At 54.2% G+C, this 16,230-nt stretch overlaps 1 protein-coding gene across 6 annotated transcripts in view; it reads right to left on the bottom strand.

Moving 5' to 3' along the window:
- The window catches only part of CACNA1B (calcium voltage-gated channel subunit alpha1 B), a 181,394-nt gene extending 173,902 nt beyond the window's left edge, over positions 1–7,492 (bottom strand). For all 6 annotated transcript variants that reach the window (XM_088019210.1, XM_088019213.1, XM_088019211.1 and 3 more), the window contains exons 1-3: positions 7,212–7,492; positions 6,103–6,208; positions 2,579–2,718 (exon numbers count right to left, since the gene is read on the bottom strand). In XM_088019210.1, the coding sequence (XP_087875336.1) occupies positions 2,579–2,718; positions 6,103–6,208; positions 7,212–7,492 (527 nt within the window). The remainder of the gene's footprint in view (positions 1–2,578; positions 2,719–6,102; positions 6,209–7,211) is intronic.
- Between the last annotated feature and the right edge of the window lie 8,738 nt (positions 7,493–16,230).

The following is a 16,230-nucleotide window of genomic DNA, read 5'->3' as shown; positions in this document are numbered from 1 at the left end:
AGCCCCCTCCCCACCCAGGGGTCCCCTCCCCACATAGAGCCACCCCTGGGGATGACGTGCAGAGACAGGGAGGCTGGAAACCACCAGGGCCAACTCCCAGCCTGCGGACACAGAGAGCAGAGAGTCTGCGTCCCAGACGAGAGACAAAGAACACGGCCAAAAAGGGAAAGACAGCAAGAAAGAGTGAGAGGGAAAGAAACAGAGACAGAGAGGACAAAGGAGAGAGGAAGGGTCAGAAATGCAGAGAGGGTTAGAAATACAGAGACAGGACCAAGAAAGCTGGCGAGGAGGGAAGGAGGGACAGAGACGCCGAGAGATGGGGGTGCGGCGGACGACAGAACGGCAGGAGAGAAGTAAACGGGAAGAAGCAAGGGAAGATCAGAGAGAGAGAAAAGACATGGACAGATGGAGGGGTCTCCAAAGAAGGATCAGGGGCCAGCATTAAGGTCTCAGGACCCTTGGGACCCTCTCCCTGGGGCTTCCAGAAGGTGGGCAACCTCTTCTCTCTTGTGTGTCCCAGGGCAAGGAGAGCAGCCCGGGGTGCCCTACCCTCAGGAGATCTCTCCCAGCGCTCACTGAGGGACCAGCAACCTGGACCGGGAATCGGAAGACCAGGGGTCCTGCCAAGGGGTCAGTGGGGGCTCCTCTGCCTCCCTGCCTTGGTCCCAGAAGCCCAAACACTCAGCAGCAAAGATCTCATCCTGGGAGGCAGGGTCACACCACCCAGCCCGCTCCCAGCAGGGCAGAACACAGAGCACCCCCCCACCTCAGTAACCCGTTAATTCAGCAGACGCTCTCCGATCTCTCCTGGGGGCCCGCCCCAAGCTAGGCTCTGGGGACATCCTGAAAAATAAGACACGATTCTTGTCCTCAGGGACTCACGTCTAGAGAGAGGGAGTGATGTAACAGCAGTGACACCCCTAGACACCCTACACTGCACCCAGCCGCACTCACCACCAGCACCATGCCCCAGCATCAGCGGGGGGGCTGCTGGTCTCCACAACGCCTCAGAGGGCTTTCGGTAAATTCCGCCCTGACCCCACACCCACCCTGGAGCAGGGAGCGCCCCTGTGTCCACCAAGTTGTGGAACCCCACATCTCCCAGTAGGAGGCTCCCCACTCCCTTCCCTTCCCAGTCATCATGAAACAGGGAATGGAAATCAGAGAGTTGTGCAGAAAACCTATTAATTCAGATTTCAGAAGCGCCTGTGCCATCGTGCTGGTGAAAGGGTACCGCCCTGGGGAAAGCACGAGGCAGGAGGAGCCCCAGACAATTCGGTCATCCCTCCAGGAGACACCCGCCAGATGAGAGCCCAGCTCGGCACTGATGCTCGCCGGCGTGTGCCACAGACACTCTGGGCCGAGCCATCAGCAGTTGGAGCAAACAGGGAAGCAGGTCCCCCAGGACAGGGCAGGCACCCTGAGAGCCTGGCTCGGGAGCTCAGAGGCTATTTAGCCAAGTCTGTGTCTTCTCGCATGCAGGGAGCCCAGGGAGGCTTGAGCCCCAGACCTGGGGCTTTCATGGTCACCTCCTCCCTCCTGTGCCTTCTGCCCAAACCATCTCCACACGTGTGTTCACTTGTACCAAGGCAGGTTAGGGGGTCGTCGGGCAGCTTCTGTCCAGCACAAGGGTGGAGGCCCTGGCCACAATCACCCTTCCTTGGGAAGGAGTGTTCTGGGCCACAGTGGGGCCTGCTCCCTCCTCTCTGATCTGGGCTCTGAGCCTCCCCAGGGACCACAAGGCCCCAGGGAAGAAGAGACTGCAGTCCCTGGCCTGGGGTGGGGCCTCTGGGGCCTGGGCTGTGCAAACAGGTCCTATGGAGCAAATTCCCCAAGCACTCACCCACTCCACCCCCAGAGCAGAAGCTCCAGCCTTCAGCCTGCTGGCCAGAGAAGCAGGGCAGGGGCTCTAAAGGACCTGCCAGGCAGATGGAGAGACTGAGACCCCGAAGGGTAGGGGCTCAGTGGCGACAAGCAGGGTGCTCTGCCTGCACCCTGCACCCCAGCCCATCCCCAAGTCAACTTCTAGACCTCCTGGGTTGTCTTGGGAATCACAAAGTGGTAATTATCAGGGTCCATTTGAGGAGGAAAGGACACACTGATTAAGCACCTTCCTGGAGCCAGAAACCGTGGAAACACATACCGTTGACAAGCTCATCCACGCACAGCACAGAGCGCTAAGAATGCGCTTCCCAGGGAGCTCTTCAGGCAGGAAACAGCTTAGCCGTGCGCGTGCGTGGTGCCTCCCCCAGACCACAGGCCTACATGGGCAGGGTTGGAGCCCAGAGCCCTCCCCCTGCCCGGGGAAGCCCCTCCCCCACGGTAGCCCAGCCACGGAGGCAGCCGGCCCACGCCTGTGGCTCTGCAAGTGAGTGGCTTCATCTGACACAGAACACTGAGAGTGGGCCCTTCAGCCAAGATCACCACACACGGGCAACTGCCCCTTCCCATACAGCGGGGGGCGGGCAACCGGGCGTTTCCTCACACGCAGCCACCCGCACCCACTGCGGCCCAGTGTGGACACTGCTGCCCAACCTCCAGCCCCAAGAAGGGCACAGCCTGGGCCCTGGCCGCCTACCCTGTGAGAACCACCACGAAGTCCATGACGTTCCAGCCGTTCCGCAGGTAGGAGCCCTTGTGGAAGACAAAGCCCAGGGCTATGATCTTGATCCCCGCCTCAAAGCAGAAGATGCCAATGAAATAGGGCTCTGTGTCGTCCTGAGGAGAAGCAGAGAGAGGGTCGCCACCACCCCCAGTCCGGCAGGCCACACCCACTGCCCCAGCTCTGCCCCTCCCACTCAGCCTCCCTGCCCACAGACTTCTCCAGCCCGGCACTCTCGTCATGGGCCTGTTTGCTCCTCTGTCCCGTTGTCCCAACAGGAAATGGGGCCCTGCTCCCACAGCCAGTGACCTCCTAGTCACAGCGGGGAGGCTTCCTGGGACCTCCTACCCTTCGAAGCCCTGCAGAAGGGGAAGCAATGTTGACAACATTTGTGGGCTTTTTCTGCAATCCATCCAACACCCCATGTGTTAAGCACGATTATCATCCTGTTTCTAAAGGAAACAGACACAGAGAGGTCAAGGAACTGGGCTCGAGACTCACAGTTTGTTGGAACCAGAGCCATACTCAAACCCAGAGGTGATCTGGGTCTGATCCTGGGCTCCAACCACCGCAGAAGTTGCCTGGATAATGTCCCAGCTCCCTAGAGTGCAGCCCAGGACCCACTTATTCATTCAACACACATCTTCTGGATAATCATAACGTGCAAATGCAAATCTTGGGGGAGCAAATACAGCCCAGCCTCAGGTAGCCTCTGGAGAGCAAGACATCCAGCTAGGTAGCAAGGAAAGGAATTCCAGGTGGAGGGAACAGTGTGAGCAAAGCAATCTTGTCACTCAGCCAAAAGCATCAACTGGGGCCAGGCCCCCGCTGGTGCTGAGGTGCTGAGCAAGGTGGGAAACAAGTTGTAGAGAGCTCGGGAAGGGGGAGGCCACATGGAGATACGCAGAGACGGTGTGGTAAGTGACCAGGGGCATCGCTCACTTGGGGCTTCAGGGGAGGGGCGGGCCAGATTGGCTCCCAGTGGCTGCTCTCAGCTCAAACTGAGGGCCAGCGGCCTGTGCCTTCCTCCCCCAAGAAGCCTGGTCCTCAAGAGCTCTCCGCATCTGACCTGGTATACCGTCCGCCTGGGGCTTCCCAGCTGTGCACAGCAGAAGCTACTTCCCCGAGGGGCCCAGTCAGCCCAGTGTCCATCATGGGCCAGCTCCCCCATCCTGCTACCCAGATGCTGACTCATGACAGAAATCATCCCCCGGAAGCTTCCGGTCTAGTTTAGTTGGAGGGACCCCTCTCCCCAAGGGAAGGGGCTGCTGACATCTGGCCCAGGAAACAGCTTGGCTCTAACAAACACATCCTCACAGAAAGCTTCCGGACACACAAAAGAGCAGGCCAGAGCTGGGAGATGGGTGGGCCCCCCCGGGCCCCCCAGATCCCTCTCTTCATTGCTCTTCCCCCTGCCCCACTCTGGAGGCCTGGCTTGGGGAGGGGTGGGTGGGCAGACAGCCATGGGCTTGGTTGGGGGTAGAGTGGGACTGCCAGCTAGGGTTCTGGCTACAGGCGGTGCGGGCAGTGGATGGGTGGCTGGGAAGCAGAGCCCCCAGAGACGGGGATCCGTGGAGGCCCCACCCCAGTCCAGGTTGGCAAACAATGGAGCACCTGCACGACCTAGCCTCCCGCCCTAGCAAGCCTCCAGGCCTGAGCCCTGAAGCTGCCACAGCCCCTCCTCTCCAGACCCTGCTCTGTTCCAGCCTTCTCTCCATCCATAGGTCTGAAGGCCTATGTCTGCACACAGGACTACGGTCAGCAAGGACTCCTCAGGCCTCCAGGCCAGGCCCAGGCTGGGCACATTCTGCTTGTCTTCCCAATAGCCCACCCCCCCATCACCACAAAGCAAACCTTCCCTCACCTGGGAGGCAGGAGCTCAGACTTGCCCAGACGCCCGGCTGGCCCACTCAAGCCTGCCACCCAGCAGGGACAAGCCTAGGACTGCCCGCTGTACACTGGCCTCCCCGTCCCCCGACCGCCACCATCTCTTGGCCCACTTCCTTCTGGCCCTACCGCTGCCAGACTTCCCTGGAGGTATGGCCACACCCTGTGGTCTGCAGAGGTTCCCTGCTCTCACTTTCTCTTCTCCAGCTTCCAGAACAGACGCTCACCACCAGCACGCACAAGGGGCCCACAGGAAGCCAGTGACCCTATCTGGCTCCACACAGGGCAAGAGTCACCCGCAGGGGCCACACCCACTCCTGCCTGGCACAGCTGTGCTGTCTTCATGTCCCTCGTCTCAACCCACAACCCAAACCCCCGGCCTTCCGAGCACCGCAGAAGACTGTTCCAGGGAGCCTCCCATTCCCTGGCTGTCCATTTCCTTGCCTTCTTTTGGTGCCTTGCCCAACTGTGAGCAGCCGCAAATCAGCCTCCCTCTGTCCTCCCTTCCCCACCCCTAGGCCTGTGATGACGGGGAGGGGGCGTTCAGGGCCCACGGTAAACACCGAACAGTCCCTGTATCACCTCCTGCCTATCTCACTGAAGTGAGGGAAAGAAGCTGTGGAGAGGACCAATCGCTTGCCAGGGTACAAGGAAAGAGGGATTCTCCTCTCCATGCCCAATGCCCCCAAGAGAGGCTGGGCTGTGTCTCAGGGACCTCAGGACCTTTAGCATCTCTCCAGCCAGGCCCCAGACCCCCTCTCCAGACCCCTGCACCTGCTCCTCTCCCTGCTCTCAGGTCTAGGAGCCTACACCGATCCCCGGCAAAGGGTTCAGGTCAGGAGGAAAGACTGGGGACTAGGGGACACAGCCTCACCTTTGAAATGAGGCTCACTGCTCTAAATACCACCCTCTGCCCCTCCAGAGACCCTGCCCTGGGGTTCTGACTGTCATGTGCAACAGGGGACACCACAGGGATCTGTGGAGCTCTTGACAGGAATAGGTGAAAATGATTCAGGATGTTTGGGAAGAATACTTGGGAAGGAGTGCTTCCCATATGAAGGGGACGGGATTCCCCATGGGGAAGGGATTCCAAGCAGAGCCAGGAAAGACAACGCTGAAGGACAACCCCTAGCCCCAGGACCATACCACAGGGACCAAAGACAATCAGAACCCTGCCCAGGAAAGCCCCTGGGCAGCCAGAAAGGTGGGCGCTCACCCAGAGCCTGACATTTCCCTGGGCCATTATGAATGCCCCTCCCCCACCCCAGGTTTCACCTAGTTTCTTAGATCAGGGCTTCAGGTGGTGGAACCGAACAGCGCATCTGAGGTACGGGGTGGCTAGTGGCCCAGGGCAGACAGCCGCTAGCTAACATGGTCTCTCTCAGGCCATCCTTCCCATCAGGGCTGCGCTAGCTACCCCAGTCTTCCTGGCCCTGAGGGAGCTGTTAGCTGCCTGGGTTCTCCCTTTTCCTCCACTAAAAAGAGAAGAGAGCTACGCAGATTACCCTGCCCAAGGAAGCTAAACTGAGCCACAGATGCTAAAGGGCCGTGGAATCAGACAAGCCGCGGCCACCCCACAGCCCCGCCCGCAGGCCCCCGCCGCCGCCACTCACCAGCCGCTCGGACATGGGCGTCTTGTCCCCGTCAGGGAGGTGCTGCTCCAGTGCCAGCACGATGCAGTTGGCGATGATTGTGGCCAGGATCATGTACTCAAACGGAGTGCGTGGGTTAAGGACTGGCCAGGAGGCGCCAAGGCGGAGGGGAGGGGAGGCCCACAGCGCGCAGTGCAGCAGGCACGGCGAGGCCACCTCCAGAGGGGCTGAGAACGACCGCTCGGAAGCCTACCCCGCCCTCCCTGCCCTCACCCTCGGGGTCCGCCTCGAGGCGGAGCCTCTTGCCGTCTGGGCGGCCAGCCCCTCCGCACGTCCGGGCGGCCGTCAGCACCGCGGACAGCGCCCCCGCCCAGCTCCGCACGGCTCCCGCGACCCGAGGGGAGGGGACTGCGCCCCCCGCGCGAGGTTGGAGGAAGGACCCCGCGCAGGCGCACACTCCTACCTAGAGACACGTAGCCACATGTACCTACACAGGCACTTGAACATACATGTACCCAGAGTCTCGAACGCACGCACGCGCAACACCGGGTTCATGTAATGCCCGCACGCACACACTCAAGCACCTGCAGCCAAGCACGCGCCTGGGCTCGCGTCCACCAGGGTGCTCACACCTACACAGACACGGATTCGCCCTCGGGTGCCCTCCAGGCTCGCCGCGCGCTCTGCACCCACACCAAGGGAGTGAAGGGACGAGTCCAGGGACAGGGGGCTCCGCCCAGCGTCCATTCCGCTCCCGCAGCCGCCACCACCACGACCACACGCGCGCGCGCGCGCGCGCGCACACACACACACACACACACACACACACTCAAACACACACGCACACGCGGCGCGCGGAGGGCCCCGGAGCCCCGCCCCGCCCCCTCCTCGCCGAGAGCCGCGTCCCCGAGCCGCCTCTCCCCAGGTCGCACCCTCCTCCCGACCCCGGGAAAGATGGCCACTGGGCGCCGCACGCGACCCGCCCCAGCCCCGGGCTCCCCCCCACCCCCGCCCAGGCCGCCCCTCCCAGACCCGGCGGGGCGCAGACGCCGGACACCGCGCCCGGTCTCTGTCCCCTAGACCCCGGACGGTCCCCCGGCCCCCGCGCGGCACGGCCCCGGGCAGGATATGGCCACTCGGTGATGCGCTTGGCGTATTTGCGGACGACGTTGTCCTCGCTGAAGACGAAGAGCGAGCGGTTGACGGTGAAGCAGTTTTGCTTGACCGGGATGGGGTTGTACAGCGCCATGGTCCGCGCGCGCTGCGCGATCGACTGCTTGTAGAGGACCCGCTGGCCGGGCTGCAGGCCCCCCGGGCCCGGGCCGCCCGCCCCGCCGGCCCCGCCGCCCCGAGCCCGCTCCCCACCGGCGCCCCCATAGCGGCTGCCCAGCTCGTCCCCGAAGCGGACCATGGCTCCAGGGCGCCGCGAGCATCCCCCGGCCCGGCGGCCCCGGCAGGGAGGGCGCGGGGCGCGCCAGCCAGGCGCTCGGAGCGGAGCAGCAGCGGAGCCGCGGAACCCGCACCGGACCTCGCCCGGCCCTGCCGCCGCACCCGACTCCGCCGCCCGCACCACGCCCTATAAGGGGCCGGTCACGTGGCGGCGCCCGGCCAATCCGCGCTCGCCCCGCCCGCCCGAATGCCGCCCGCCCCGCCCCCAGTTGGCCGCCCCCGCCCTGTCCCCCGCGGCCGGTCCCCGCCGCCGGCCCTCTGGGCTGCGCCTCGGCCCCCCAGGCCTCCGGGCTAAGCCCCGGGCTGGGGCGGGCGCCGGGAGCGGGCGCCGTCTGCGCATCCCGCTTCGCGCCCGGCCGGGCGCTGGCCAGATGCTGAGCTCGGCTGCTGCGGCCGGGAGCCGGGCTGGACTGGCTGCCCTCGACGGACCGCCGAGCTGAGCGGCTCCAATGGACGCCTCTTTTGCCCCCAGGAGCAGGAGGCGTCACCAGCCGTGAGAAGCTCCAGCCCAAACTGCGGAGGGTTAGGCCCCTGGCTCCCCATGTCTCTCCCCACACTTCGCTCCCCTTGCTGCGGACCACTGGCCTCCCCCCAAGATGCTGGCTCCTGGGCCCTCTCCTGCCATCCTTTCGGAGTCTTTCACATCCTTATAGACCATGCTCTCAAATCCCTGGTCTTGGGTTTTCAGGATGCACAACTCTGTCCTGGGGCCCCTCAGCCCTCAATCGTACCCTAGGCCTTCCTGTCAACATGCACTGAATCAGTTCCAAAATCTCAGCTCAGAGATTCCTTTGTTCTATCAGACATTCAATAACAATTAAAGAGAGCCTGCTATGTGCTATTCATCCACCCTTCCATCCATTCAACGACTCTGCTAAACACCTATCAGATGCCAGGCACGAGGCTCCCAGCTCTGCCTTCATGGAGCTGACATTCTTACACAAGGAATGACAAATGCTTCCATAGTGCTTACTTTGTGCAGACACTGCTGTACCCCATTCGCACACAATTTGTTCATTCAGTCCTCACAACATTCAGATAAGAAGCCTCCTGGAATCACTCCTGGTGAGTGACTGAGCGGATAAAGCAGATGTCGCACGCTGTCCGCTTCACCAGTGCAGGAGCGCAAATCAATACCAGAGGCAGCACCAGGTGGCAGTGAGTGCTGTGAGAACAGAACAAGGATGGCAAGTGACACTGAGCCGGGGAAGACCCCTGTCAGGAAGCGAAAGGTGCCGAGTGAGACCAGCACAGGGCGCAGGGGCCCAGGGGCAACCTTGGGCTGTGCTGATGGAGTTACAGGCTCCCACTTCTGCTCTCAAAGTCAGAGAAGAGTTCTGTGCAGAGGGGTCATCATGACCCCAGTTCTGGAAGAATCCCTCTGGCTGCTGAGTGGGGAACAGACTGCAGGGGGCTGGGGTGTGTTGCCCAGGATATATTCAGGGGTGAGCAATTCAAGCCAGCTATCAGTGGCTGACATGGTGCAGTTTTAACCTCACTTAATAAAAAGGCATAAAGTATGCCATTTCAGGAACACGAATTCTTTCCATTCTTCCTCCCTCCCATGGTCGCAGTGTATACTTTTTGTCCTCATGCTTGTCACCTCATGGCCCAAGGTGGCTACCATAGCCCAAAGCATCCCTTCTTTATACCACCATCTCAAATGAAAGAAGGGGCGGGTGTAAAAAGGACATCCATTTTTTAAAAGTAAACACATAACATCCTTTTATAATAAAGGGAAGGTTTCTCAGCAGCTCCCCAGAAAATTTCTCTTTAAACTCTGTTGGGCAGATCTGAACCATGTACCACTCCTGGTTTCAAGAGGGTGGGAAAGTTGGCATATAGCAAAAAGGACCAGGACCGACATTACACACTGAGGTGAGCACGTAGTGGCCCAGACATAAACAGGGTCACTTAGCTGCAAAATGGAAGGGAAGATTATAGGGAGGCTGCCAGAAGGCCTGTCACTGGAGAAATTGGGGGGTCTTCGACAGCAGCCCAAAGGAGCAATGGTGTGGTTTGGATGAGAAGCATCATGCCCGGGGCTCTATCATGCAGCTGACTGGATGGCCGATGCGCTGCTTGTAAGACTTGCCAGAGAAGGAATGGAGCCTCTTAGTTTTTTACCTGTTGACTGGTACTCTTCGCTGAAGCAGGGGAATGAGGGAAGAACTTGTTGACCACAGGGTGGAGATTAAGAACTTCGTATTTGACATAAAAGTGGAGATGCTGAGTAGGCAGTTGGATGTTGCAAGCGATGTTCAGATGATAGGTCGCGGCTGCAGATATGAATCTGGAAGCTGTGTGAAACACTTTGTGTCTGCCCCTCCCGTTCTCTCTGCCCTTCCCCACTCTGCTCTGTGTCACGCACTGACCTGTGCAGACTGCATCAGCTCACTCCCTGGACATCCAGCTCCTGGTTGTACTTGGCTGATGGGGAGCACCAGTAGGCACTTGGAGGAAGAAAAGAACAAGGTCAAGGTATGTATCCCCCGAGCTCGCTCCTGCTGGCTCCCCTGGGGTTGGCCCTAAGTCTCAATTGAAGGTCCCAGCTCCTGTCAGCCCCTTACGGTTCCTGCTCCCTCTCCTTGTTTCTGCAGGCCGGGGAGTGGTGCCAGTGCCTGGAGCTATCAATCCCTCAAAGTTTTGTTATACCCTGCACAAATCATGGTAGATAGTCCCTTTGAGTGTGCCACCCTGGCAGACCACTGCCTGAATCAGAAATCATCACTGAGAGAATAAGTGTAGACAAAGAGCAGAGAGCCCGGGGGGCCGGAGGGCACTCAGAAAGCATCAAGTAGGTGAAAAGGAGCCTGAGAAGGAGCAGCCAGAGAATTCAGGGAGGGAAGGGTCAGGAGAGTCCAGTTTCCAGGGCCATGGGAGGAGCATATGTCAAGAAAGAGGTTATACTCATCTGCCAAATACTGCTGAGCAATCCGGAGAGATGAAGACCAACATTCAATCGTTAGCAAGACAGAAGCACCTGTTACCTTGATAAAAGCAGTTTCTGTAGAAGAGTAAGAAATAGCCTGAGTGGAATGGGTTAAAGCAGATGACCCACGAGGAACTGCATACGCAAGGGCACACACCTTGTGCAGTGAATTGTTCTGCGAAGGGGAGCAGAAACATAGTACAATATAGCCAAAGACAGGCCCAGCATTTAAGGAGTTTGTGTGCTTTTTTTTTTTTAAGATGGGGATGTTATTGGACTTTATATGCATATTGAAATTACTCAAGAAAGAAAAGTTGGTGGTGCAAGAAGGGTGTGTTGCCTAGTCTAGGTAAGGGGGCACAGCACTTGGGACAGCCCACTGGTTGCAGCAGAGGGGAAGACCAGCCACATGATTGTAGGCACAGGTGGGTTGGTAGACTGGGGGGAGGGTGAGGGCTGCCTTATGACTGCTCTACTTTCTCAGTGAAATAAGAAACAAGATAATCAACCAGGAGGGAGAAGGGGCATTGCAGGCTGAAAGGGGGAGGAGCAGGTTGAAATGCTCATCCGGAGGAACGAAAAAGAGAATCCACTGGGGAAATGTGGTAGGGCAGGCAGTTCTGAGCTGAGCAGGATGCAGAGGGCAGTGTCTTTGGGAGTGAGGAAGTTAGGACAGAGGACTGGAGTCTGTTACCCCTTGATGACACTCTTCTTCCTCCCTGGGCCTTCCAGCTCACCTGTTTTACAACCCCCTCCAGATCTCAGTGCTTCCTACTCCCCAGCCCCCTCCTTTCCTGCCAGGGCTCCCTAGTCCCTCACCCTCTGTCCTACCCACTGGCAAATGGCCCACCCTGAACCTCCAGGAGTACCCCCATGAGGCTCCAGCTGCTGCAGAAGGTCACACACTGGACAGACTGGTGGCACCACAGTCCCCCCAAGGAAGTCTTCAGGGGTCGCCAAGCTGGTACTGCCCCATGCTTGGCAACAGCATTGTCATCATGCCCACTGTCCTTGAAACTCGGCCCCCTGCCCATTCTTGGAGGGTAGAGGCCTTGCCCCCATTCCCTCCACTATACCTCCTCAGCATCTCCTACAGATGTCCCTCCCCTTCTTTTTTCCCAACCTTACTGAGATATAATTGACATCTAATATTATGTAAGTTTCAGGTGTACAGTGTGATGATTTGATACGTGTATATATTGCAAAATGATTACCATAGTAAGGTTCGTTAACATATCCATCACTTCACATAGTTACCCTTCCTTTTGTTGTTGTTGTAGTAAGAAGGCTTAATTAAGATAACTGGAAGTTTATTCCTTTTGACCAACATCTCCCCATTTCCCCCACCTCCCAGCCCTTGGCAACCACCATCCTTCTCTGTTTCTGTGAGTTCAGCTTTTTCAGATTCCACATGTCAGTGAGTCTTTCTCCATCTGATTTACTTCATTCAGCACAATGCCCACAAGGGTCATCCATGTTGTCATAGGAGGCAGGATTTCCTTTTTAGGACTGTACTCAGATACGTCATTGTACATGTCTCACATCTTATCTATCCATTCATCTGTAAATAGAGACTTAGCTTGTTTCCATGTCCTGGCTATCGTGGATAAAGCTGCAGTGAACATGGGGTGCAGACATCTTTCCAAGATCCCAGTCTCATTTCCTTAAATACACACCCAAAAGTGGGATTACTAGATCATATGGTAGCTCTATTTTTAGTTTTTTGAGGAACTTCCATACTGGTTTCCAGAGTGGCTGCACCAGTTTGCATTCCCACCGACAGGCACAAGGGTTCCCCTTTCTCCGCATCCTCGCCAACACATGTCTCGTCTTTCTGATACCAGCCATCCTAATAGATGTGATATCTCACTGTGGTTTTGATCTGCATTTTTCTGACTATTAGTGGTGCCGAGCACTGTTTCATGTAATTGTTGGCTATTTGTATATCTTCGTCGGGAAAATATCTGTTCAGGTCCTTTGCCCATTTTAAAATTGGATTATTTGGGTTTTCTTGCTCTTGAGTTTTACACATTTCCTATATATTTTGGACATTGACTCCTTATCAGGTATTTTCTCCCACTTTGTAAATTGCCTTTTCATTTTGTTGATGGTTTCTTTTGCTGTGCAGAAGCTTTTTATTTTTTTAAAGATTTTATTTATTTATTTATTTATTTATTTATTTGAGAGAGAGGTAACAAGAGCAGGAACACGAGCAGGGGGAGGGCCAGAGGGAGAAGCAGGCTCCCCGCGGAGCAGGGAGCTGGATGCGGGGCTCCATCCCAGGACCCTGGGATCACGACCTGAGCCGAAGGCAGACGCTCAACCAACTGAGCCACCCGGGCGCCCCGGTCTATTGTCTGTTTTTAATGCTAGTACCATACTATTTTGATTTGTATAGCTTTGTAATATAGTTTGAAATCAGAAAGATTGATGCCTCCTGCTTTCTTCTTTCTCAAGGCTGCTTTAGCTATTTGGGATCTTTTGTGGTTCCATATGAATTTTAGATTTTTTTCTATGTTTATGAAAAATGTCATTGGAATTTTGATAGGGATTGCATTTAATTTATAGATGGCTTTGGATAGTATGGACATTTTGACAATATTAATTCTTCCGATCCATGAACACAGGGTGTGTGTGTGGGGGGGTGTCTTTTCATTTATTTGTATTTTCTTCAATTTCTTTTATTGATATCTTATAGTTTTCAATGTACAGATCTTTCATCTCCCTGGTTAAATTTATTCCTAAGTATTTTATGTTTTTGATGCTAATGTAAGTGAGATGTACCTCCCCTTGTAGACTGCACCTTTGCCACTATGTGTTGGGTTCCCATATGGGGATTTGGGGAGGGAGAACTAAGAGGAATTTTTTTTGTTTTTGCATAAGTTAATATTTAATTTTTTAATAAAGGTAAATAGAACAGGAATCCAAGACTCCTGCACCTCCAACTTATCTGCATCCTTCAGTGTTCAAACACTGTGCCACCCCCTTCTGACTTAGTGCCCCAAATGCCCCCTTTGCATGCCCCCTGCTCTTGGATACCCTCCCCAATTGTCCCCATATTGCTATTTAGTTTTTAAAATCAAACAAGTACATGTAAATTATAAAATATGCCTAAGGTTTAAATAACCCACCAACCAGCTTAAGAAATAGACCCAGGATATCCTAGGAAGCCCCTGTGTGCTGCCTGACCTCCACTACCTGCAGAGGCCACTGCTTCCTGAATTTTATGCTCACCCTTCTCTCCCTCTGTCCCTGCACAATATTTGTATAGTTTTCCGTGCTGTTTATAGAACTGAACTGTATATATCCTTCAGCAACTTTATTTCCACTCAATACTCTGTTGTCATTTCACATGTAGCTGTGAATCATCTGTTGTCATCACATATATTAGTCTGTTGTACAATTATTTGTCCATTTTACTTTGATGTAGATGTGCTCCTTTATGTTTTCTGCTATTTCAAAGAATTCTCCAATAAACATCTAATACAGTTCTCCTGGTATATGGGCAAGAAGCTCCAGGAGACCCGAATCAAGGCGAGGGATTTGCTAGGCCATGGAACAGGATCTCAGCCTCACTGGGTTCCACTAGATTAGTACCCAGAGGGTATGACTGACGCTCCTTCAGCAACCCCCCCCCCCAGCACTCTGGTATTATCAGGACAATATGTTTGTCTATCTGATGGGCATTTCAAATATCTCACTATGACTTTTAATATGCATTTCGTTGATTACCCATACAGTTGAGCAGCTTCTCCCATATTTATTACCCATGCATGCTTCCCCTTTATCAAATCAGCCATTCAAATCTTCATCCACCTTCGATGAGGTCATCTTTCTCCATAATGACGTGTAGAGGTTCTTGCATGTTCTTGTATGAGCCTGTCAGATTAAGTGTTGCAAAACCATCTCTCATTCATGATACAGATATATTTATTATGATGTAACCTAAATCTACCCAATTTTTCCTTTGTGTTTTGTGATTTTTGAATCATAGGAAATTCTTCCTTAATTTACCCTTGTGAAGATACACTCTTGGAATGTTATTCTGGAATGTTTAGAGTACATTCTCCTATATTCTCTTCTAAAATTTGTACATTTGCTTTTTGCATTTTAAACCACATGCAACTAATTTTTCTGTATGATGTAAGGCAGGAGTCAGCTTTAATTTTTTATATAATTATATTGTCAGAACACCATTTGTTGAAAGGTATCCTTTCCCCACTGCCAAGCCAGCTCTTTTATACACCACAGTTGTGTATATGTGTGGGTCTGTCCCTTGGGCTCTCGGTTCTGCTCAGATGATCGATTTGTCTATCTCTGTGCCAGCACCATTCTGTATTAATTACTAAAGCTCTACAAGAAGGTAAACATCCCTACCTGGTTTTTTTCCTTTAGGAGAATTTTTGCTATTCTTGCTATTCTTTTGTCTATGTAATTTTTAGAATCAACTTGTCAGGTTATACAAACACAATGGACTTTTGACAGGAATTGCATAGACTCAAAAGATCAATTGTAGGGGGGTGTCTGGGTGGTGCAGTGGATTAAGTGTCCGACTCCTGATTTCGGCTCAGGCCATGATCTCAGGATCGTGAGATTGAGCCCCACATTGGGCTCCAGGCTGGGCACGGAGTCTGCTTCGGGATTCTCCCTCTCCCTCTACCCCTCCCACGGCTGCCCCCCCGACCCCTCTCCCTCTTGATCTTAAAAAAAAGAAAGGATCAGTCTGGGGCAAATATACATCCTTGTGATATTGAGACTTTCAATGCATGAGCAAAATATAGATCTTCATTTATCTGAGGGGTCTTTGGTTTATTTCAAAAAGTTTTATAATTTTCTCCATCAATTATTGGTCCTACACATTTATATGAGCTTTATTCTGCTGTGCTTTACATTTTCATGCTATAATAAAGGACTCAATTTTTAAAGTCACATTTTCTGTTGCTCATATTTAGAAATGCAGCCTTCTTTGTATATTGATTTTGTATAAGCAATATTGCTAAATTTTCTGCTTAATTCTGACTATTCATTGTTAGATTTGTTTTCTATGTGGATAATATTGAAAAAATAAGTTTCATTTCTCCTTATCCAATTCTTGTATCTTGTGTTTTTTTGTTTTTTTAAGATTTTACTTATTTATTTGAGAGAGAGACACAGCGAGAGAGGGAACACAAGCAGGGGGAGTGGGAGAGGGAGAAGCAGGCTTCCTGCCGAGCAGGTAGCTGATGCGGGGCTCGATCCCAGGACCCTGGGACCATGACCTGAGCCGAAGGCAGACGCTCAACGACTGAGCCACCCAGGCGCCCCTGTCTTGTGTTTCTTTTTCTTATCTTCCCGTGCCAGCTGGTACAATGATGTCCCAAAATGTGATGGTGGACACACTGTCCCATTCCTCATCTTTAAGATACTCTCAACCTTTCACCATGAAGCATGTTTGTTATGTCCCTTATAAAAAGTAGGTGCCCTTCATCAGATCAGGATATTCTCCTCTAGTCTTAATCTCTAGGAGTTTTAATCATGAATAATGATGAATCCTACCAAATGTCTCTTCTGCCTTAGCAGGGTCATCTGGTTTTTCTCCCGTATGCTAAGACGGTAGCTCACAGTAATTGATCTCCTGAAGTGAAACCACCCTCTCATTCCTAGGGCGGATCAAACTTGGTCACGACTGATTATTGTCTTTAGGCACTAGTGAGATTTGGTTTACTAACAATTTGTCTGGAGTTTTCACAGCTGGTCTCTGAACGACATCACCCCCCAGTTCTCCTCTT

Source organism: Eumetopias jubatus, unplaced genomic scaffold, assembly GCF_037043125.1.
Source record: "Eumetopias jubatus isolate StellerSeaLion01/CBP00866 unplaced genomic scaffold, mEumJub1_p1.0 scaffold_15, whole genome shotgun sequence".
In the NCBI taxonomy this organism is placed as follows: Eukaryota; Metazoa; Chordata; class Mammalia; order Carnivora; family Otariidae; genus Eumetopias; species Eumetopias jubatus.
This window is presented reverse-complemented; position numbering and strand designations above follow the sequence as displayed.